We start from the raw sequence: 22,786 nt of genomic DNA, 5'->3' as shown, positions 1-22,786 counted from the left end.
GAGTGCAGTTAGGAATATAAAACTATAGTGATTAAAATAGTGTGATATTTAGACAGAAAAGTAAGTAGAAAGAGTAGAAAGCCTAGAAACATGCCCATACATGCAAAAATGTACCATATAGTAGAGGAGATATTACAAACCAATAAGGAAAGGATGGACTATGGACTATTCAAGACTGTTCAATATTAGAATGATGTATTGTTCATATGAAAACTGAGTTTAATAATAAAATCTAAATTATACCCAAATTCAAGGATATTTACCAAAAAAACTTGGTTTATAATTAGCGAAAGTGTCAAGGTCATATAAGTTAAAAGAAAGACTAAGAAACTGTTTCAGACTAAAGGAGACAACTTAATACAGTATGTGATATTGAACAGGATCCTTTTATTATACATCATTGAGACAGTTATTGAAACTTAAATGCATAGTGACAATTGCATGAAAGTAATGCATCAGTTTAATGACCTGATTTTCTTGGTTGTATTGTAGTCTGTGGAACATGTTCTTGTTTGTAGGAAATATACGTAGAAGTTTTCGGGGATAATGTAGCATCAGATTGGCATCTGTAGTCTCAAATCATTCAGAAAAATAACAACAGTTCTTTGTACTATATACATGTAGCTTTTTCATGTGTTTGAGATTGTTTTTTAAAAGTTGTCCAGCTGAATGCAGTGGTTCATGCCTATAATCCTAGGACTTTGGGAGGCTGAGGCAGGAGGATTGCTTGAGCCTAGGTGTTTGAGACCAGCCTGAGCAACACAGCGAGACTCCATCCCTACAAAAAAATTAAAAATAAGCTGAGCTTGGTGATATGCACCTGTGGTTCCAGCTGCTTGGGAGGCTGAGGTGGGAGGATTGCTTGAGCCCCCAAGGTTGAGGCTGCAGTGAGCCATGATCGCACCACTGCACTCCACCCTCGGTGACAGAGTAAGACCTTGTCTCAAAAAAAAAAAAAGAAAAAAAAGTTGTCCAAAAGTTAAAATATAGTTATCAAAATAAAATTAAAAATTAAAAGATAATCTGGGAAAAATATTTCTAATACTTGTGTCTGAATAAATGATTTGTACCCAGAATATGTAAAGAACTCCTCCTACAGTCTTTGCCTGCTAATTGGAGCATTTAGATCATTTACTGGTTTTTGTTTGTTTGTTTTTCAGTAGGTTTTGGGGAACAGGTGGTGTTTGGTTACATGCATAAGTTCTTTAGTGGTGATTTCTGAGATTTTGGTGCACCTGTCACCCAAGCAGTGTACACTGTACCCATGTGTAGTCTTTTATTCCTCACCACTCCCCGCCGTTTCCCCCGAGCCCCCAAAGTCCAGTGTATTATTCTTATGCCTTTGCATCCTCATAGCTTAGCTCCCACTTATGAGTGAGAATATACGATGTTTGGTTTTCCATTCCTTAGTTACTTCACTTAGAATAATAGTCTCCAATTCTGTCTAGTTTCTGTGAATGCCATTATTTTGTTCCTTTTTATAGCTGAGCAGTATTCCATGGTTGTGTGTGTGTGTGTGTATAACATGTTCTTTATCCACATGTTGATTGATGGGCATTTGGGCTGGTTCCATATTTTTGCAGTTGCAAATTGTGCTGCTATACACGTGTGTGCAAGTTATCTTTTTTGTATAATGACTTCTTTTCCCCTGGGTAGATACCTAGTAGTGGGATTGCTGGATCAAACAGTAGTTCTACTTTTAGTTTTTTAAGGAATCTCCACACTGTTTTCTATAGTGGTTGTACTAGTTTACGTTTCCACCAACAGTGTAAAAGTGTTCCCTTTCATCACATCCACGCTAACATCTATTTTTTTTTATTTTTTGATTATGGCCATTCTTGGTGGAGTGAGGTGGTTTCGAATTGCGGTTTTGATTTGCATTTCCCTACTAAGTAGTGATGTTGAGCATTTTTCCATATGCTTGTTGGCCATTTGTGTATCTTTGAGAATTGTCTATTCATATACTTAGCCCACTTTTTGATGGGATTGTTTTTTTCTTGCTGATTTGTGTTCTTTGTAGATTCTGGATATTAGTCCTTTGTCAGATGTATAGACTGTGAAGATTTTCTCCCACTCTGTGGGTTGTCTGTTAACTCTGCTGATTATTTCTTATGCTGTGCAGAAGCTTTCTAGTTTAATTAAGTCCCATCTATTTATCTTTGTTTTTGTTGCATTTGTTATTGGGTTTGGGTCATGAAGTCTTTGCCTAAGCCAGTGTCTAGAAGGGTTTTTCCAATGTTATCTTCTAGAATCTTTATGGTTTCAGGTCTTAGATTTAAGTCTTTGATCCATCTTGAGTTGAATTTTGTATAAGATGAGAGATAAGGATCCAGTTTCATTCTTCTACATGTGGCTTGCCAATTATCCTGGCACCATTTGTTGAATAGGTATCCTTTCCCTATTTTGTGTTTCTGTTTGCCTTGTCAAAGATCAGTTGGCTCTAAGTATTTGGCTTTATTTAATGTAGTTATTGATATGAATGTATTTATGTTCACATCTTGATTTGCTTCTGTTTGTCTCTTCTATTTTTTTGTGATTTTCTTAAGACTAAATATTTTTTATTAGTAAAAATTTTTTTTCACAAGCCCATTGGAGATTACACATTGTTTATATCTATAAATCCAGAAGAGAGAATTAAAATGTCTGAGTATTTGGGATGGTAGACTATAGGAGAACAAATCAAAAGAATTAATTGGTATCTGGAAAACAGATGTATTAACATGGAGGGCAAATTGTTTTCTAACTTTACTAAAGGACAAAAGCCAAACTAGCAGAATTGTTTAGGTCAGTTAGATATAAATTGTAAGTTTGTATTGGGCAAAGAATTAGTGAAGATGTAGAATTCTCCTTTTACAAATTATTTTCAAAGAACTAGTAATTGTCTAATATCTGTTTGTGGACATAAGAAGGTAGACTAAGTTGACCTGAAGGGTATAATGCCTTACCACGTTGGTGACAGTGTGATTTGTGTGTGTGCGTGTGTGTGTGTGACAGAGTTTCAGTCTTGTTTCCCAGGCTGGAGTGCAATGGCGCGATCTCGGCTCACTGCAACCTCTGCCTCCTGGGTTCCAGTGATTCTCCTGCCTCAGCCTCCCGAGTAGCTGGAATTACAGGCATGCACCACCATGCCCAGCTAATTTTGTATTTTTAGTAGAGACGGGGTTTCTCCGTGTTGGTCAGGGTGGTCTCAAACTCCTGGCCTCAGGTGATCCGCCCGCCTTGGCTTCCCAAAGTGCTGGGATTACATGCGTGAGCCACCACACCCGGCCGACAATGTGATTTTTAAAAGTAGAAATAAACTTTCAATTAAATGCCTGTACTCTATTAAATTCATCTTGCTACCTTTGTTTTAAAATGTTTACTTTCTCTTTTCTCTACTATAGCTTGAAATTTTGACAAACTTGGCAAATGAAGCCAACATTTCAACTCTTCTTCGAGAATTTCAGGTTTGTATACAATGCTAATTATAAAAAACTTCTAAAACATATGTTCAGTCTTAAATATGCATCTTTTTCTATCTAGAAATACATAATTATGTACATAAAATAGTGATTGGGACAAGATTGACAACCAAAAAATTCATAAATTTGCAAGAATAAACTAATTACAAATTTATAATTTAAGGAAAACATAGTATTCTCTTTCATATTTTCATAGACTTTGAAGGATTTTGGTTTATAACTCTGTCTTTGTTTGAAATTGTATTTCTGGTTAAGAATTTCATCTTTTTGTGCTACAGCATCAACAGTCCTTTCCATACTCTGTGGTCATGAAAATGGCTTCATTTCTTACCTGGTTTTTCCTATTTTATTGACCTATGACTATTTTTGACACTGCCCCCTTAGCCTCATATATAGCTCAAAAAAATTTGTTTCATAATTGCCCCACTACGATTTTTTAAATTGCTGTTTTTTATTTGATTTGTTTAGTTGTATTTTTATGCCATATGAGACTCTTCCTAGCTGCATTTCCCCCCAAAATATTATTCAAAAATTACTTCATGGACATGATACCCTTTATGATAGAAAGGTCATCTCTGAAGCCTTAGTGGTAGAGCACAGCAATAGAAAACTTTACATCAGTATTATGACTTTTACATTCCATTATCTGTTTTCTTAACAAAAATATACCACATACTATGCACTAATCACAGAGTTTTTCTTTTATCAGCTTCCAACTTTTAGAGATGTATTTTTTGTCATAGTTCTCCTATATGCCAATATTAAATTTCTTCTTGGTTATAAGACACTGTATACACTATTTCTTTTTAGCTTTGTGATTTTTAAACTTTTTACAGGAATAGTAGAATAATATGGCATGTCCATAATTTATATTTTCATACCTGGATTACTCTACTTTTATGTTGTGTATCTTTCTAGACAAATTTCTTAAAAAATTAAGATGTTCTGGAAATGCACTCATATTTATATGCCAGAAAATATAGTATTTTATGTTCTTATTCGATAATCTTATAGCTGTAGATCATTGCTTGAATCTGATTTTCACTTCATTCATATAATTTTATTTATTTAAAGTATTGGTCTTTCTGTTTTTTTCTTGGTCGTTTCCTGTTGTCCTGTCTAGTCTCTTTGGGTGTCCTCTCACTGTCCACTTTTTGCTTATATCAAGTCTCCTGGGATTGTAGGAAAGGAGACTTAGGTAATCTTATGGAATGGGTTATATACAGGGCACGTACTAGACCTGTTTCAAAATATTGGTCATCTAGTCTTTTCATTTAATATCAGGATGTTTAATAAGGTCCATTTTTCAGTCAAACTTTTAAGTATTTTTTTCATGTATTCATTTTTGTCACTGTCTAAATTTGTACCTTCTGTCTATGTTTGTGTTATGTTCATAGTTATGCTTTTAGTAACTTTTTGGGTAAAATAGGGAATGTTTCTAAAGACTCATAAGTTCATATTTTTAGTTAAGGAAATTAAATAATTTATTTGGGAACACTTTTAAAAATAATTGGTCTTGCCTTCATGGAACTAGGAGAGTTTAATTAATTTAATTTATTTGTTCAACGTTTAATCACCTTGTTGGTACCATTTTTAGAAAATTTGTATTTTTTTAGACATCTTTAGATTTTCTCCTCCATTTGTCATTTAGACACCACTTAAATGTATTGCATTTTTCATAGTGTTAAGTCTACATTGTATACTTCTTATTTGAGGTTGGGAATCTTTCTTAAAAATTTCGATTGTAAATGACCTTTCAAATTTCATATATATGATATAAAGTGTGTATATTTCTGTAAACAATGGAAGCTTTCCTCATTTAAAAATTAGGAAGGTTCTAACCAAAATGAAATTCTCTAGGGCTATTATAAATTTTATAAAGATATTTTAACTTCCTGTTGTTAAATCAGTGATTTATTTCTTAACTTTTAAATTTGTGTGTGTGTGTGTATATAGTATATATACACACACACACACATATACCCTTTACAGTATATTTTTAAAGCATAGTTCTAAAGAAAACCAATTTCGAAAGTATGGTATTTTATTTTATTATAAACTGAGTATTTGAAGTATTTATTGAAATACTGTTCACTGTAACTATTATTCTTTTACAACCATTGTGATAGATTTTGAAAGTAAAATGTTTGTAAATAGCCTACTGGTCCCTTTCTTCCTTTTCTCCCAATTTTTAGATTTAGTGTCTCTGAAAAAGTGACCCTTTTTTTCATAGATTCACAGATGCTGCTGGTAAATGAACTGAAACCTCCAAAGAGAGAGCTCTCATCATCTCTTTCAACCTTGCACTTAAACTAATTGCTGTCTTTGGGTGACTGCTCCTACTATCTGTTTTGGAGTCTCAAGCCACTATGACCACAGGTGAATGAGCCTGGCTTGAAAATGTGCTTCATCCACAGGCACATTCTTTACGTAAAAAAATCAAAACAAAATGAAATTAATCTACATCATCACTTGGTCCTCATATTGTGCTGATGAGAAGTTTATGTATTTTGGAATTCTTATATATTGACAAAGTTTAAGATAATCGGATTTTTGGTTAACTTGATAACACCAGTGTGTAAACTAATTGAAATAATATCTTTTAGACGTATGTGAAAAGCCAGGATAAACAATTTGCAGCAGCCACTATTCAGACTATAGGCAGATGTGCAACCAACATCTTGGAAGTCACTGACACGTGCCTCAATGGCTTGGTCTGTCTGCTGTCCAACAGGGATGGTAAGTTCACAGTTTCATTTTATTTTCAAGAGATTTATAATTTGAATATTCTTGGTATTATTTCCAAGTTGTAACCTTTTCTAACTTTGCATTTTAGCTTTTCCAGTTGTATCAGTAGTATGGTCACAATAAGTAGCATTTTATCCTTGAGATGCACCTAAATATGCATATTCTGGGTTCTTTTTTTTTTTTAGTAAAATAGGCTGTTAACTAGCAGGTAGTATTTGTTTTACCACAACAGATCTAAGAAAATCTGTTTTACTTCTTTACAATTTAATCACCTTGATTGTATCCTTTCCACTTTTTTACTGCATTTTAATGGCATGTAAGTCATGCATAATATTGATTCACCTGCAGAGGGTGCTAAAAGCAGGCAAATGACTATAACATGGAGAAGTGGCTAGATCAAAAAATATGTTAACTGTATACCTTCAACATTTTTTTCCTCAGAAATTCACCTAATAATTTTATATTCAAAATTAACTAGATTTAAAAGCCATCAACTTGGAGCAGCTTTATGTTTTTAAGCCAAACAATATCTAAGTGTTCAGTAAAACTGGATAGGTAATATCCAGTAAAATATGTAATCTAGATCCCATATTGTTCTGCCGTAAAGCGTCAGTTATTTCTATGGGTAAGGCTTTGAAATGGAGCCATTTAGAGAAAGAAAGAAAAGCTAACTTTACCTTTAAATTAATTTTGTTTAAAGGACTTTTATTATAATATGTGTTTAATTAAAATGAGACTTTTTTAAGAAAAGCATAATTTTCTTTGTAAAATCATTGAAATTATTTTGTGGAATTTAAAATATACTAATGTCTATGTCATGTCTAGATATGGACATATATGATATAGCAGCCCATGAGGTAAAACAACAAAATTAATTACATTTTATTTGAAAAATAACTTTTTAGTACAAGAATCCTATAATCCCTAATTATCTTTTCCCACATGTGGATGTCTTTAGAAAACTGTAACATTGTTGAAAGTATTTCTGATGAAAAAAATTGGAACAAAATTTATTCCCAGATAACATTGATTTTTGTTGTGAGCAAAAAATTTTAAACTTGTACCTGTAAACTCAAGATACTATGACTGAAGATTTTTCTACATGTAGTATTAAAACTCCAAATAAATGCCAACCAGAATTATCAAGACGATAGGTTTAAAATTTTTTTTATCTCTACAAAGTAGTTAGTGGAGATAGGATGATAAATGTCATCCACTCTATCTCTTTCTACTTTTAATAATAACTAATCCTTTTATCTCTGTTTCTATGTCACATTTTAAAATGTGACATTAAAAATGTGTTTTAAAGAAATTTTCTTGTGCTTTAATAATGACTTTCTATTCAACCAAATAAAATACACACCTTGGGAAAATAACTTTGTACCATTAAAGATTATGAACCAAGGCTTACCAGGGCAATTGTTCTTTTACATTTTAGTTGCATACAGAAAGCACCGGAAATTAGTTAGAACACTGATTAGTTCATTCAAATACAAAATATATTCAAATTTTCTCAATTTTATTTTCTGACTCTTTTTTTTCTGATGGAAAATTTCAAGCTTTGGATTTTAAAGCAATTATTTCTGCTTCAGATTTAATTTCTCAAAAAATATTTTTATTGACTTTAAAAGATAAATATTCTACCCCTACATCACTTTTAAGGAAAGACTAGATTGTTTTACAATTAGAAAATGAAAGACTAGTATATACTCCCTCTCTAAAAGTAGAAGGATTTACTACTTTAAATTTTGATATTTTAATGGTTAGGCTTTTGTTTTTTGATACAACTCTTAACCATGGTTTTTTTTTTTTCCTGCAGTGTGAATATTAACAAACTTAAATTGTATTGTCTAGATTATATTTGCATAATCATCATTAGCCCATAATACCTGATTAATTATCTCTGTATCACATATGCTACACTATTTTTTGTAGTTTGGAAGTCTGGCTCAGTAAAAGTGAGAGGTAAAACAAATAAGGAGAATATTTATATCAAAATTAGTAACATAAAAGAAAGTCATAGTATTTTTAACTTTAACATAGCCATCCTGACAATAGAGCCCCTTCCTCTTCCTATTAAAATATCTACTTTTAGGAATAAATACTGTGAATGAAGACTCAGTTTCTTTAAAATCTGTAAGATCTTTTAAGGCTCTAGGAATCTGTAATTATTTGATTTTATATTGAAATGAATACCTCATCATCTCTTCAAGTAATGAATCTTTAAACCTCAGGGATATTTGGGCTCAATTGTTTTTAAATATGTTTAATATATTTCTCTTGGACCTCTAGTTTTGTGTGTGTGTTGTTAAGAGCCTTTCTAAGCAGACTTGAAGCTTGCCCTAATACAGTCCATTATTACTCTCTAAGATTAATTTGATAAACCAATTTCTTATAGACCTTTAGTAAGAGAAATCTACATTTCAGTTGACTTAGGTAATTTATTTTAGGTAACATATTAGCAAAATTTACTTTTTTGAATAACCTTATTGCCATCTACTCTAAACTAAAAGGATTGGGGCAGAAGACTTTGTTTTGTTTAGTTTTAAAAAATTTAGTAAGCATTTATTGAAGACTTAAATCAGTTGAGATATTTAATAAATGTTGAATATATTAATAGGATATTTATTTAACTTATAAAAGGTTCCTATCTTTAAAGAGCTAATAGTCTATTGGAGGGAGATAGTAATATAAGACAAATATATTATAGTCTTCCCATATAGTGACCACTTACTCTCTTGCCAGCTATTTGCTTACATGTAGGACTATACCACCTATGTAGAATGTTATGGCTATCCTGAGTAAATTACCCAGTCTTGCACCAGATTCTTCATTTGTAAAATGAGTATGATAGTAGACTGTACTTTTTAGAGTTAGGTCCATTGCATTTTGTTGAGAACAAGGAGGAAGTTAGGAAATATCTAGAACATAGGATCATTTTGTGCTTCTGATAGAGTAGCACCAAAGTGCTGAGGTCTTCGGAAACCAAGAGGTAGCGTAAAGGAGAAGTAGAGTGGAATTACCTGAGGGGAATGAGAAGGCACCTGTGGTAGGCAGAATTACTGCGTTCCAAAGATGCCCAGAACCTGTGAATATGTTACTTTACATGGAAAAAGAGACTTCGCAGATATGATTAAGTCAAGTTTCTATAGATGGGGAGATTATGTGGATAGACCTAATGTTATCATGTGGGTCTTTATAAGGGAAAGAGAGACGCAGGTCAGTCAGAAGATGTCAGAAGGTCAGGGTGATGTGACTGTTGGAAGAGGTCTTTGAACCAAGGAATGTGGGCATGCTTGAGAAGTTGGGAGGGGGATGGAACAGATTTCCCCTAGAACTTCCAGAGGGAACATAGCCCTGTTGACAGCTTGATGTTAGTCCCATAAGACCTATGTTAGACTTCTGACTTTAGAACTGTACAATGATAAATTTGCATTGTTTTAAGCCAGTATGTTTTTAGTAATCTGTGACAGCAACAATAGGAAACTAATGTAGTTCCTAAAGATAAATGATGCCAAACACATTTCAACCATAGCCAATCCTGCCTCTGCTTGTAGATAATTAAATTATGGAACATTTTTTCTCTTAGTTAGGCTAGTTTTGCAATAATGTATTTTAAAAATATAAATTTGTTATACTTTGCATTCTTTAAAACCACACTTACCAAATTTTGCTTTGCATAGTAATCACATAACCATTTATTTTTCTGCTAGAGTGTAAGTTTGATGAGGGCAGAATCTCATTCTGATTTACCTTTGCTTTCCTCAGCACCAAGAGGTAGTCTTTATGGAAGTAATACTTGCCTATGGGCGGGCGTGGTGGCTCACGCCTGTAGTCCCAGCATTTGGGAGGCCGAGGCAGGCGGATCACCTGAGATCAGTTCAAGACCAGCCTGTCCAACATGGCGAAGCCCCGTCTCTACTAAAAATACAAAAAATTAGCTGGGCGTGGTGGCGGGCACCTGTAATCCCAGATACTTGGGAGGCTGAGGCAGGAGAATCGCTTGAACCCAGGAAGTGGAGGTTGCAGTGAGCTGAGATTGCACCACTGCACTCCAGCCTGAGCAACAAGAGCAAAACTCCATCTCAAAAAAAAAAAAAAAAAAACAATAAAAAGAAGTAATACTTGCCTATCATAACACAGAACGTATATAGATAGAATGTACATCCTAGTTCTGAGTTTGAATTCTGGACAAAGTTATATAATTCCGGTGCATCTCCCTTTCTTCATCTTTAAAATAATAATAATAAGATACCTACCTTACATTATTGTGAGAAGTAAATGAAATATGATGTCGTTTTGTAAACTAAAGCATTAATCTTAGTTGGCTTTTAGTTAAATCATACTAGATTTTTTTTTTTTTTCTTTCTCTGTCACCCAGGCTGGAGTACAGTGTTGTGATCACGGCTCACTGAAGCCTCAACCTTCCTGGGCTCAGGTGATTCTCCTACTTCAGCCTCCTGAATAGCTGGTACTACAGGCACATGCCACAACTCCTGGCTAATCTTTGTATTTTTTGTAGACATGGGGTTTTCCATGTTGCCCAGGCTGGGCTCAAATTCCTGGGATCAAGCAATCCTCCTGCCTCAGTCTCCCAAAGTGCTGAGCCACTGTGCCCGGTCAATATTAGTTAATTTCTTATTCTTATGGATAAGCAGGTAAACAGTTTGAAATACATATATTTACTAATGATTAGAATGATGAATTTTGTTTATATTCTTAAAGGGAGCTTTATAAAAAATACATTTCAGTGAAAAAGAGTAGGCCGGGCACGGTGGCTCACGTTGGTAATCCTAGCACTTTGGGAGGCCAAGGCGGGTGGATCATGAGGTTAGGAGTTTGAGACCAGCCTGACCAACATGGTTAAACCCCGTCTCTACTAAAAATACAAAAATTAGCCAGGTGTGGTGGTGCACACCTGTAAATCCCAGCTACTCAGGAGGCTGTGGCAAGAGAACTGCTTGAATCTGGGAGGTGGAGGTTGCAGTGAGCTGAGATTGCGCCACGGCACTCCAGCCTGGGCCACAGAGCAAGACTCTGTCTCAAAAAAAAAAAAAGAGTAATAGGACACAAATCATGGTATTTCTAATATAATATTAAAATAAACCTTTGTAGTGTATGCCAGGGGAATTCCTAATAGCCATGAAGCCCTATTAATATATCAAAATAATAACTAAAGGCAATGTTGATTTATTTGTTTGTCATCATTAGCATTAATAACACATTATATAAGATTCATTTCATAAGGTCAGGTTCTCAGGTGCGTTATGTTACATTTCTTTACCAGTACCACCAAAAAGAAACTGGACCAGTGATTGGCCAGTTTAGTGTGATAACTCAATCCCGTAATCCCAGTTTGAGGATCTACTTCCTATCCACATCCAGTAGCAGTTACTGTATTAGTTAAGGCTCTGGCAAGAAACAGATGGCACACTTAAAAGGGATGATTGAAGCGAATTAAGTGAATGAACTATTTGTAAACTGTGGGCAGGATTAAGGGAAACCAACAAGATATGATGTAACACCCTGGAGCTAACAGTGGGAGGCCTTTACCATGCCTCAGATTGAAGGGAAGGGGTGTGAGGATCAGGAGCAGTTACCAGACCCTGCAGGAGAGAAGAGCCACTCGCAGTACCTTCAGGAGGGGATTGCATGTGATACCAGGGAGAGGAGGCTGGCAGAGTAGGGATCCAGGATAATAAATATCTCCACCCCTCCCCCATCTCCTGCTGAAGCTTTCTATTGACTAAACACAGCTATAAGCTAGGACCAAGGGAGTCTGGTTGAGGCAGACTACAGGCGGGCCTCTTAGGGCACAGTGCTGGGGAGAGAAAGGCAGAGTGGACTTTATAGAACAAATAGAGACAATACATTTCACTCTCACAATCCCATTCTTTCTGGCTTTGCACTCCATGCTATTTCTACAGTGACTTCTTTCCTACTACCTCTCATCTTTACTACTCACTTTTCTGCACATTTCACTTAAGGAAAATTTTTTTTTTTAGTTTGCTGTTTTCTGCAGAATAGGGAAAATGTTGTTTAGATTGTAGATAATTGATTTCCACTATATAATTTATAGAAATCAAAGAGCAATATTTGAGGACTCTGGTTAAAAGCCAAAGACATAGAACACTTTGGTGAGCAGCATAATCCAACCTCTTTTGCTTTCTTAATCTAAAGATGCAGTGATAAGAAAGGAACTACAGAAGCTAGGAGACAGCAACAGAGGTTAGAAATTAAAGTTAACTCTTCTAGTGAATACAGATGTTCACACCTCAAATTTGGACATGCACTCATGGTTATGCTTTCATGTAGTCTTTTAAGGCATGTATTAAATAGAATGTTTTTAATTAAAGTTTACATTTTACCAAGCATACTGCATTTGAATTGAATTATACATATTTAATATGAATAATTTCTATCTTTTTCAGAAATAGTTGTTGCTGAAAGTGTGGTTGTTATAAAGAAATTACTGCAAATGCAACCTGCACAACATGGTGAAATTATTAAACATATGGCCAAACTCCTGGACAGTATCACTGTGAGTATCAATTAAGAGATGTTTGCTGAATTTTATTCAGTAAGTTGTAGTTTTGTTAAAATAAATGGTCAGCCTAAAGGGTAATGGTTAGGAGAGCTGAACTGTCTGGATTCCAATTCTGAGATTCTAAGATTTCTTGCTGTTATAGGAGGGAATTACAAATCTGAATAGGGGGAAGGATAGAATGAGCCTCGTGGTATTAGATTAGAATTGGAGATAGCAGTGTGGGTTTTATATATCAACAGCTAGATGTTGGGTGAGTATATATGCATGTTCATGTGTCATACATGAAATGAATATACAAACATCTCTTTCCCAGAGCTGTCCTTTGAGAGGAGTTAGAAACAATACCAATGAGCACACTTTGTGCACAGATTTTGTTTTTTTTTTTTAGATATAATTTTATACTATAAAATTTACTCTTTTGAAGTATATCATTGGTTTTTGATCACTTATAGGTTGTGCAATCACCAGTATGTAATTGCAGACATTTTCATCACCCCTTAAAAACATTTCTGTAACTGAGACTGCCCAGTCTCCCTTCACTCTATCCCCTGGCCACTACTAATCTACTTTTTTTGTCTTTATGGATTTGCCTTTTCTAGACAGTATGTAGCCTTTTGTTTCTGGCATCTTTCACTTAGCATGTTTTCAAGGTTTGTGTAGGTTTTTGAATATAGTACTTCTTTCCTTTATATGGTAGATCTTAGTTTTTAAATACAAATCTTGAACGGTGGAGCAAGATGGCCAAATAGAGGGCTGCACTGATTGTTGTCCCTGCAGGAACACGAAATTTTAGCAACTAATTACACACAAAAAAGCACCATCGTAACCAAAAATCAGATGGGCAATCACAGTATCTGGTTTTAACTTCATATTGCTGAAAGAGGCACTGAAGAGGGTAGGAAAGACAGTCTTGAATTGCCAATGCCACCGTTCTCCCATACCCTGGCAGCAGCAGTGTGGCACGGAGAATCTCTGCACTTGGGGGAGGGAGAGCACAGGGATGGGGAAGAGAACAAGAGAACAAAGGAAGAGAACAAGAGTCTCTGCCTGGTAATCTAGAGAGTTCTCCCAGATTTATCCAAGCCCACTAAGGCAGTACCTCTACCAGTCTGCAAGAACCACAACATTATTGGGCTTGAGGCCCAAGTCCCTTTGAATAACCTGGAAAGCCTTCCCAAGTACGATAAGCACAAACAAGCCCAGACTGTGAAGACTACAATAAATACCTAACTTCAGTGCCCAGAAACTGATGAACATCTGTAAGCATCAAGACCATCCAGGAAAATATGACCTCACCAAACAAACTACATAAGGCATCGGGTCCAATGCTAGAGAAACAGAGAGATATGTGACCCTTCAGACAGAGAATTCAAAGAGTTTTCTTGAGAAAACTCAAAGAAATTCAAGATAACACAGAGAAGGGATTTAGAATTCTATCTGATAAATTCAACAGAGATTGAAATAGTTAAAAAGAATCAAGCAGAAATTCTAGAGTTGAAAAATGCAATTGATATACTGAAGATCGCATCAGAGTCTCTTAGTGGCAGAATTGATCAAGAAGAATTAGTGAGCTTGAAGACAGGCTCTTTGAAAATACACAGTCAGAGGAGACAAAAGAAAAAAGAATAGAAAAGAATGAAGCACAGCTGTAATATCTAGAAAATAGTCTCAAAAGGGCAAATCTAAGAGATATTGGCCTTACAGAGGAAGTAGAGAAAGGGGTAGGGATAGAAAGTTTATTCAGAGAAATAATGTCAGAGAACTTTCCAAACCTAGAGAAAGATGTCAGCATTGAAGTACAAGAAGGTTATAGAACTTCAATCAGATTTAACCCAAAGAAGCCTACCTCGAGACATTTAATAGTCAGACTCCCAAAGGTCAAGGATAAAGAAAGGATCCTAAAAGCGGCAAGAGAAAAGAAACAACATGCAATTGAACTCTAATACATGTGGCAGCAGACTTTTCAGTGGAAACTTTATAGGCCAGGGGAGAGTGGCATGACACAAAGTGCCAAAGGAAAACAACTTTTACCCTAGAATAGTATATCTAGTGAAAACATCCTTCAAATATGAAGGAGAAATAAAGACTTTCCCAGACAAATAAAAGCTGAGGGATTTCGTCAACAACAGACCTGACCTACAAGAAATGCTAAAGGAAGCTCTTCAATCTGAAAGAAAAGGATGGTGGTAAGCAAGAAGAAATCATTCAAAGACACAAAATTCACTGGTAATAGTATGTACACAGAAAAGCAGAATATTGTAACACTAGAATTGTGGTGTATAAAGTACTCATGTCTTGAGTAGAAAGACTAAAACATGAACTGATTAAACATAACTACAACTTTTCAAGACATGGACAGTACAATAAGATATAGGTAGAAACAACAAAAAGTGAAAAAGCAGGGTAGAACTTTTATTAGTTTTCTTTTTGCTTGATTGTGTATGCAATCAGTGTTGTCATCAGTTTAAAATAATCGATTATATAATAAGATAGTATTTGCAAGCTTCATTGTAACTTCTAATCTAAAAACATAAAGTGGATACACAAAATATAAAAAACAAGAAATTAAATCATACCACTAGAGAAACCACCTTCATTAAAAGGAAAACAGGAAGAAAGGATGGAAGGAAGAGAAGAACACAAAACAACCAGAAAGCAAATAACAAAATGGCAGGAGTGAGTCCTTACTTAGCAATAATAACATTGAATGTAAATGGACTAAACTCTCCAATCAAAAGACATAGAGTTACTGCATGGATAAAAAATCAAGACATAATGATCTGGTGCCTACAAGAAGCACACTTCACCTATAAAGATAGACATAGACTGAAAAAAAAAAAAGGGATGGAAAAAGACATTCCATGCTGGTAGAAACCAAAAGAGAGCAGGTGTTGCTATACTTATATCAGACAAAATGTCTGTCTCTTCCTACGCTTACAAAAGACAAAAAGTGCAGGAAGGGACAAGGTCATTATTTAATGATAAAGAGTCAATTCAGCAAGAGGATATAACGACTTTAAATATATATGCACCCAACACTGGAGCACCCAGACATATAAAGCAAATGTTACTAGAGCTAAAGACAAAGGTACACCTCAATACAATAATAGCTGGAGATTTCAACACCCCACTTTCAGCATTGGACAGATCTTCCAGACAGAATACCAACAAAGAAGCATTGGACTTAATTTGTACTATGCACCAAATGGATCTAATAGATATATACAGAAAATTTCATCAAAGAGCTGTAGAATACACATTCTTTTTATCAGCACATGGATCATTCTTAAGGATAGAGCATATGTTAGGTCACAAAACAAGTCTTAAAACATTGAAAAAAATGATGTCAAGCATCTTCTCTGATCAGAGTGGAATAAAACTAGAAATCTAAAACGAGGAATTTTCAAACAATATAAACATATAGAAATTAAACAATATGCTCCTGAATGACCAGTGGGTCAATGAAGAAATTAAGAAGGACATTGAAAAATTTCTTGAAACATATGATGATGGAAACACAACATACTAAAACCTATGGGATATAATAAAAGCAGTACTCGAGGGGAGGTTTATAGTTTTAAGAGCCTACATCAAAAAAGAAGAAAAACTTCAAATAAATAATAAATAACTTAATGATGCATCTTAACTAGAAAAGCAAGAGCAAACCAAACCCAAAATTAGTAGAAGAAATAATAAAAACAGAGCAAGAATGAAATCAGAGATGAAAAAGGAGATATTATAACTGATACTGCAGAAATTCAAAGGATCATTAGTGGCTACTATAAGCAACTGTATGCCAGTAAGTTGGATAATCTAGAGGAAATGGAAAACTTCCTAGACACATACAACCTCCCAAGATTGAACTATGAAGAAATCCAGTATCTGAACAGACCAAAAACAGGTAATGAGATTGAAGCCATAATAAAAGTTCTCCCAGTGAAGAAAAGCCCGGGATCCGATGGCTTCACTGCTGAATTCTACCAAACATTTAAAGAAGAACTAATACCAAGTCTGCTGAAACTATTCCAAAAAATAGAAGAAGGAATACTTGCAAATTCATTCTACAACGTCATTGTTACCCTGATACCAAAACCAAACAAAGACGTATCAGAAAGAAAGAAAGGAAGGGAAGGGAGAGGGAGAGGGAGAGGAAGGGAAAGGAGAGGGAAGGGAAAGGAAGGGAGAGGGAAGGAAAGGGAAAGGGAAAGGAAGGGGAAAGGGGAGGGAAGGGAAGGGGAAGGGGGAGGGGGAGGAGCGGGGGAGGGGAGGAGAGGGGGAGGGGGAGGGAAGGGAAGGAAGGAAGGAAGGAAATAAAACTATAGGCTAGCATCTGTTGAATATCAATGCAAAAATCCTCAACAAAATACTGGCAAACTGAATTCGACAACATTTAAAAGATCATTCGTCATGACCAATGAGATTTATCCCAGGGTTACCAGGATGGTTCAACATTCATAAATCAATCAGTGTGATTCATCATATCAACAGAATGAAGGACAAAAATCATATGATCATTTCAATTGATGCTGAAATAGCATTTGATAAAATTCATTGTCCTTTCCTGATAAAAACCCTCAAAACTGGGGATAGAAGGAACATACCTCAATATAATAAAATCCATATGTGACAGACCCACAGTTAGTGTCATACTGAATGGGGAAAATCTTAGCCTTTCATCCAAGCTCTGAAACACAACACAGATGCCACTGTTATTCAACACAGTACTGGAAGTCCTACCTCGAGCATTCAGACAAGAGAAAGATATAAAGGCATCCACATTGGAAAGGAAGAAGTCAAATTATCCTTGTTTGCAGATGATATTATCTTATATTTGGAGGTATTTTGGGGTATAAGAGCATGCCTACAACTTACCTTTATTGGTTAAGAAAACAAAACGTGACCAGGTGTGGTGGCTCACGCCTGTAATCCTAACACTTTGGGAGGTCAAGGCGGGTGGATCACCTGAGGTCAGGAGTTTGAGACCAGCCTGGCCAACATGGTGAAACCTCGTTTCTACTAAAAATACAAAAATTAGCCAGGCGTGGTGGTGTGTGCCTGTAATCCCAGCTACCCAGGAGGCTGAAGCAGGAGAATCACTGGAACGCAGGAGATGGAGGCTACAGTGAGCTGAGATCGTGCCACTGCACTCCAGTCTGGGTGACAGAGTGAGACTCTGTCTCAAAAAAATAAATAAATAAAAATAAAAAATAAAATAAAAGTGTATGTTTACCTAGAGAGATAGCTAACACAAATGTAGTAAAATGTTAACATTTGGGGAATCTAGGTGCAAGGTATCCAGAATGTTTTTTACTCTTCTTGTAAGTCTGAAATTATGTTAAAAAAAAAAGCAAAAAAAAAAAAATACCAAAAAAAACAAACAATAAATATTAGTTCCAACTCCATCATTTACCAGCTCTGTCCTTATGTTAAAGTCTTTATGCCTCACTTTTCCCATGTGTCAAATGATGATTGTAAAAGGACCTACAATATAGTATTATTATAGGTGTTAGCTTAGTTAATACAGTAATGCCCTTGGAACGCTGGCTGGCACATAGTAGTGCTGCATTAAGTGTGTGTCATTCCATCTTACTTCATGCTCTTCTTCCCTTTAAAACCAAAGTTTTTGAAAGAACTATCTGCAACAAGTTTTATTCCTTTACGTCAAACTCCCTCCCCATCACAGTTGGATTTTGGTTCTCCAGCACTTCATTAACTATGTCTTTTCCAAGGTTGCTATCTCCTTCTTTCCAAATCCAGTGGATACTTCTGTCCATATCTTCCTTGATCTTTTCTTAGTATTGGACTATACTAACCACTTCGTGCTTTTTGAAATAGTCTCTCCTCATGGCTTCTGTGATTTTTTCTCTTCTGGTTTTTCTTCAAACTCTTCAGCTATTTCTTCTCCATTGTGTTTGCTTTTTACTATGCCTTTTCCTTGAGTGCTGGTTAATGTTTTGCCAACTGATGCTCTATAGTAAATGCAGTTGTAGTTTAGGGAGGAGTATATTATTTCCTTCTTTGAAGATGGGTTAATCTGTATTCTCATTCTCTTCAGAGGGATCATTTTTGTGTAGTCAAAGATAATGGATCACAAGATTTAGAGCCTACCAGTCAAGACCAGTTTTAAATATCTCTGGTGGCAAAATTGTCTTTCCCTTAGGGCGTTAGTAAAGCTTGCAAGGCAGTTACACATTTATCTTAAAGCTAAAAAAAAAAAAAAAAAAGTAAGGCTTACAGGAGTCATTTAGCATCTGAACTTCCACACCATCTCTCAGCAGAGAGTTACTTTGTATTCGTATCTGTTCTTATTGTTGATTCTAATGATCAAAGCCAGGACTTCTCATAGAGATTGTTTATGAGAGATGTAGGGGTTAAGAGAGTAATTTGAAAACCAGATGACTTGGATTCACAGTTGGTCTGTACCTTTTACTAGCTCCGTGAACTTAAGCAAGTTACTTGACTTCTCTATGCTCCAGTTTTCTCATCTGTACAATGGGGATCATAGTACTGACAACCTTAGAGCTCTGTTGGGTGGAATGAATGAGTCAATGCATGTGAAGCACTTAGAACAGTGCTCGGTGTAAGCTGTTATTAAGGGAATATTCAGTGTTTTTGAAGAAGACAGACTATGGTAAGGTTTTAATTTTGTAAGCTTTCTTATTGCCTCTTTTATATTTTACTTATTTAAAATAACTCCTATAGAGCATATCATTTACCAGGCACTATTCTAAGTACCTTAAAAATATAAATTATTAATTTTTAATAGCAACACTTCAAGGAAAGTTCTCTTAATATTCCTATTTTATATTTGAGAAAACTGAGGCACAAAGAGGTTATGTAACTTGCCCAAGGTCACATAGCAGCAGGTCTGCTTTCTTAACTAGTGCATTATGTTGTATCTCACTTCCATTTATAATCTGTCTGTTTAAAAATTTCACTTTATTTGACAAATATTTAATTGTCACCGGTCCTTTTTCTGTATTCAGTTCTCATACCTACTCAGTGACCTAGCCAAGGTTTTTTTTATTATTTCCTTTTTCTTCCCTCAAATCATTGACAAATTGGGAATTAGAGTGACATGATCAATGTCTACCCCAGTGTAGAACAGATGTTTGACATTACTTTGATGGGAAATGAGAGGATAAGCTTTTTTTCTTAAAGCCACCGAAATGGACATCTAGCATTCCTATCCACCAAGCATCAAAATTCAGTCGTGTCTCTAGTCATTGTAACAACCATATATACCACTGCTCATATTTAGTTACTTCCTACGAAGTGATACAGCCCCCAGGAAGAACCACTTGTCTAACCAATAGCTAATGAACTAGCACAGAGAACTCTAGATGGAAGAGATGGAAGAAGACAAAGAAGAGAGATGTACGTGACTGTATATTTACACATGATTATGAGGTTGGTGCAAAAATAATTGCGGTTTTTACCACAATGGCAAAAACCGCAATTCCTGTGCAGTAACCTAATAAATGTATAACAATAGACTAGGAATGTCTAACCAAAGTGCCAAATTTGAACTCTTGATAAAGAAGGGGGTATAATAAAGGAAAATTCTGTTAACCTAGAACTAAAAACATTGAATAGTCAGGAAAACTGAGGAATGAGATTAAATGGAGGTCAGAATAAAAGAATTTTGAAGGTTTTGTGGGAGGAAGAGAGTGGAGACAAGTGAAATTATTATGGTAGTCTCATCTTGTGTTAAAAAAGTAGTAAGGTAAAAATAATTATCTTGAGGTGAAAACTATGGGTTTTAGTGAGGGAAATAGTTAATACCTTGTTTACAGGTAATGGTAGAGAAGTAGTGTCTGATTATGAGAAGGAAATAGGAGTTCTGTATCCCCAGACTTCCTGTGCAAAATTTAGTTAAAACTTGTGCTAGTAAACTTGTTCTGGTCCTGTTTAGAAAGGAAGAGGCGATTATAAGTACAAGGGCTTCAGGAGAGTGCAGCTGCTATACATAAAACCTGTAACAGTGTATGAGGCCTGTATCTGGCAAGCCGTAGGCTTTCGTGGAAGAAAACTTTCTTCTATTTGAGTATATTCATGTCCTGGGATATAGAAGATACTTTCGATGTGTAAACTTTCTTTCTCTCTCTCATTCTCTCTCTTTCCTATTTTTTTTTTTTTTAATGGAGTCTTGCTCTGTCACCCTGGCTGGAGTGCAGTGGCGCAATCTCATCTCACTGCAAACTCCGCCTCCCAGGTTCAAGTGATTCTCCTGCCTCAGCCTCTGAGTAGTTGGGATTACAGGTATGCGCCACCGTGCCTGGGTAATTTTTGTGTTTTTAGTAGAGATGGGGTTTCACCGTGTTGACCACGCTGGTCTCAAACTCCTAACCTCAGGTCATCTCACCCCAGCCTCCCAAAGTGCTGGGATTACAGGCGTGAGCCACGGCACCTGGCCAATGCATCAGCTTCCTCAACAGTTGCTGGACTATAAGCCAAATAAGTACAGTCTTGCAGCTCTATATAGCAAAGCTTATTTTTTTCAGCTTTTGTTTTTCTCAGAAGATAACCATTAATAGATACAAAAATATGGTGAGAATTCAGTATTCACAAAGGAAAATAAAGGAACAGATAGCCGTTTTATGAAGCAAGAAAAAAAATAAAAAGAAAGAAAACAAATGTAAAATAAATAATAAATATTTAAAAATAATAAACATGGAAGAAATAAAATCAAATATTTCTCATCTTGAATATGAATGGACTGAATTTTCTCATCAAAAGACAGACTTACAAATTGGAATAAAAACAAAAACTAGCTACAGGCCATTTATAATTAAAGCACCTTAATTAAGTGATAAAAGTTGAAAATAAGAAGGTAAGGAAAGAGACATTAAGCAAATATGAACAAGAAAGTGAGATTTACAGTTAATTAAAAGCATTTCACAAGATAAAAAGGAACATTATAAAATGAAAAAAGGGTAATTTGTAAAGAAAGTAATAAGCACAAACCTATTTGCACAAAAAATACAGCAACCAAATAAATATGTAAAGGAAAAATCTATTCAAAATGTGAGGAGAAATTGATAAAATAGTTACAATGTGTGACTGTAATGTATTGCTCTCATATTAGATATTCCTAGTAGACAGATATAAGTAAGAAAATTAAGTAATCAAAAACTTATTTAGTAAATATAGCTAAAACCTTATATCTCTTGAACAGATAATACCCACTTTTAGGAGTATATCCATTGAATGTTTTCAAAAAATCAAGAATGTATTTAGGCATAAAGAAAACTTAAAGATTTTGCATTCTTTGACCTTAAGCAATGAAATTAGACTTAAATAATTTAAAAGGGTACCAGATCAGTTGTAAAGTAAGAAATGTACTTTCAGATTAAAGAACACATTTAAAGAAGAAATGCAAACTTTTTTCTAAAACCCAGGAAATAAAATCTTTATTTCAAAATGTGTAGGACATGGCTAAAGTTATAAAGATCACCATTTTTAAAGTATAGGGATATAAAATAAAAGAAGAATGAATCAAAACAGAAGAGAGATCAACGTTGATTTTGTAAAATAGAATACAAAAAATATATATGAGTTGAAAAGTACATGTTAAATCTGGTCTTTTGGAAAGAAAATAAAACAGAAAATTTCCTTCTAATTATTATGAAGCAGAGAGAAGTAGCAAAAGTAGACAAATCTGGAATATGATAATAAAAGAAATTAAAATAATTAAAGCTGCATGGAATTCTATAGCACGCATTTGAACTTAAGGAGAATGAAAAGCTGATAATTAGTTGTTACTGCTCATCTAACATATCTGAGGAAACTGAAGTGCTTGAAGGTGGGACAAGCAAGGAAGAATCAAAACAATTTGTTGTGCAGAACCCCCGAAATGGTCAACCACAAGTTACCCCAGGAGAAGGTGATGAGGGATGTAGCAGACATAACTTCAAAGTCAGGAAAGAAGAATGATTGAATCCCCAGAATCTCTGTGTTCCAGTCAGGTGAGCTGTTTATACAAGAACAATGGCCATGTGGAAATAAAAGTAGTGTTTTATTAATCCGA

At 35.0% G+C, this 22,786-nt stretch overlaps 1 protein-coding gene across 6 annotated transcripts in view; it reads left to right on the top strand.

The window, feature by feature from the left end:
- AP3B1 (adaptor related protein complex 3 subunit beta 1) overlaps positions 1-22,786 on the top strand; it is a 290,306-nt gene that overhangs the window by 128,928 nt on the left and 138,592 nt on the right. For all 6 annotated transcript variants that reach the window (XM_055299187.2, XM_063612139.1, XM_055299189.2 and 3 more), the window contains 3 exons: positions 3,384-3,446; positions 6,068-6,200; positions 12,641-12,750. In XM_055299187.2, coding sequence (XP_055155162.1) covers positions 3,384-3,446; positions 6,068-6,200; positions 12,641-12,750 — 306 coding nt within the window. The remainder of the gene's footprint in view (positions 1-3,383; positions 3,447-6,067; positions 6,201-12,640; positions 12,751-22,786) is intronic.

The sequence above is a fragment of the Symphalangus syndactylus genome, chromosome 11 (genome assembly GCF_028878055.3).
Source record: "Symphalangus syndactylus isolate Jambi chromosome 11, NHGRI_mSymSyn1-v2.1_pri, whole genome shotgun sequence".
NCBI classification, from domain to species: Eukaryota; Metazoa; Chordata; class Mammalia; order Primates; family Hylobatidae; genus Symphalangus; species Symphalangus syndactylus.
Note: the sequence above shows the minus strand (reverse complement) of the source record. Positions and strands in the feature narration are given on the sequence as shown.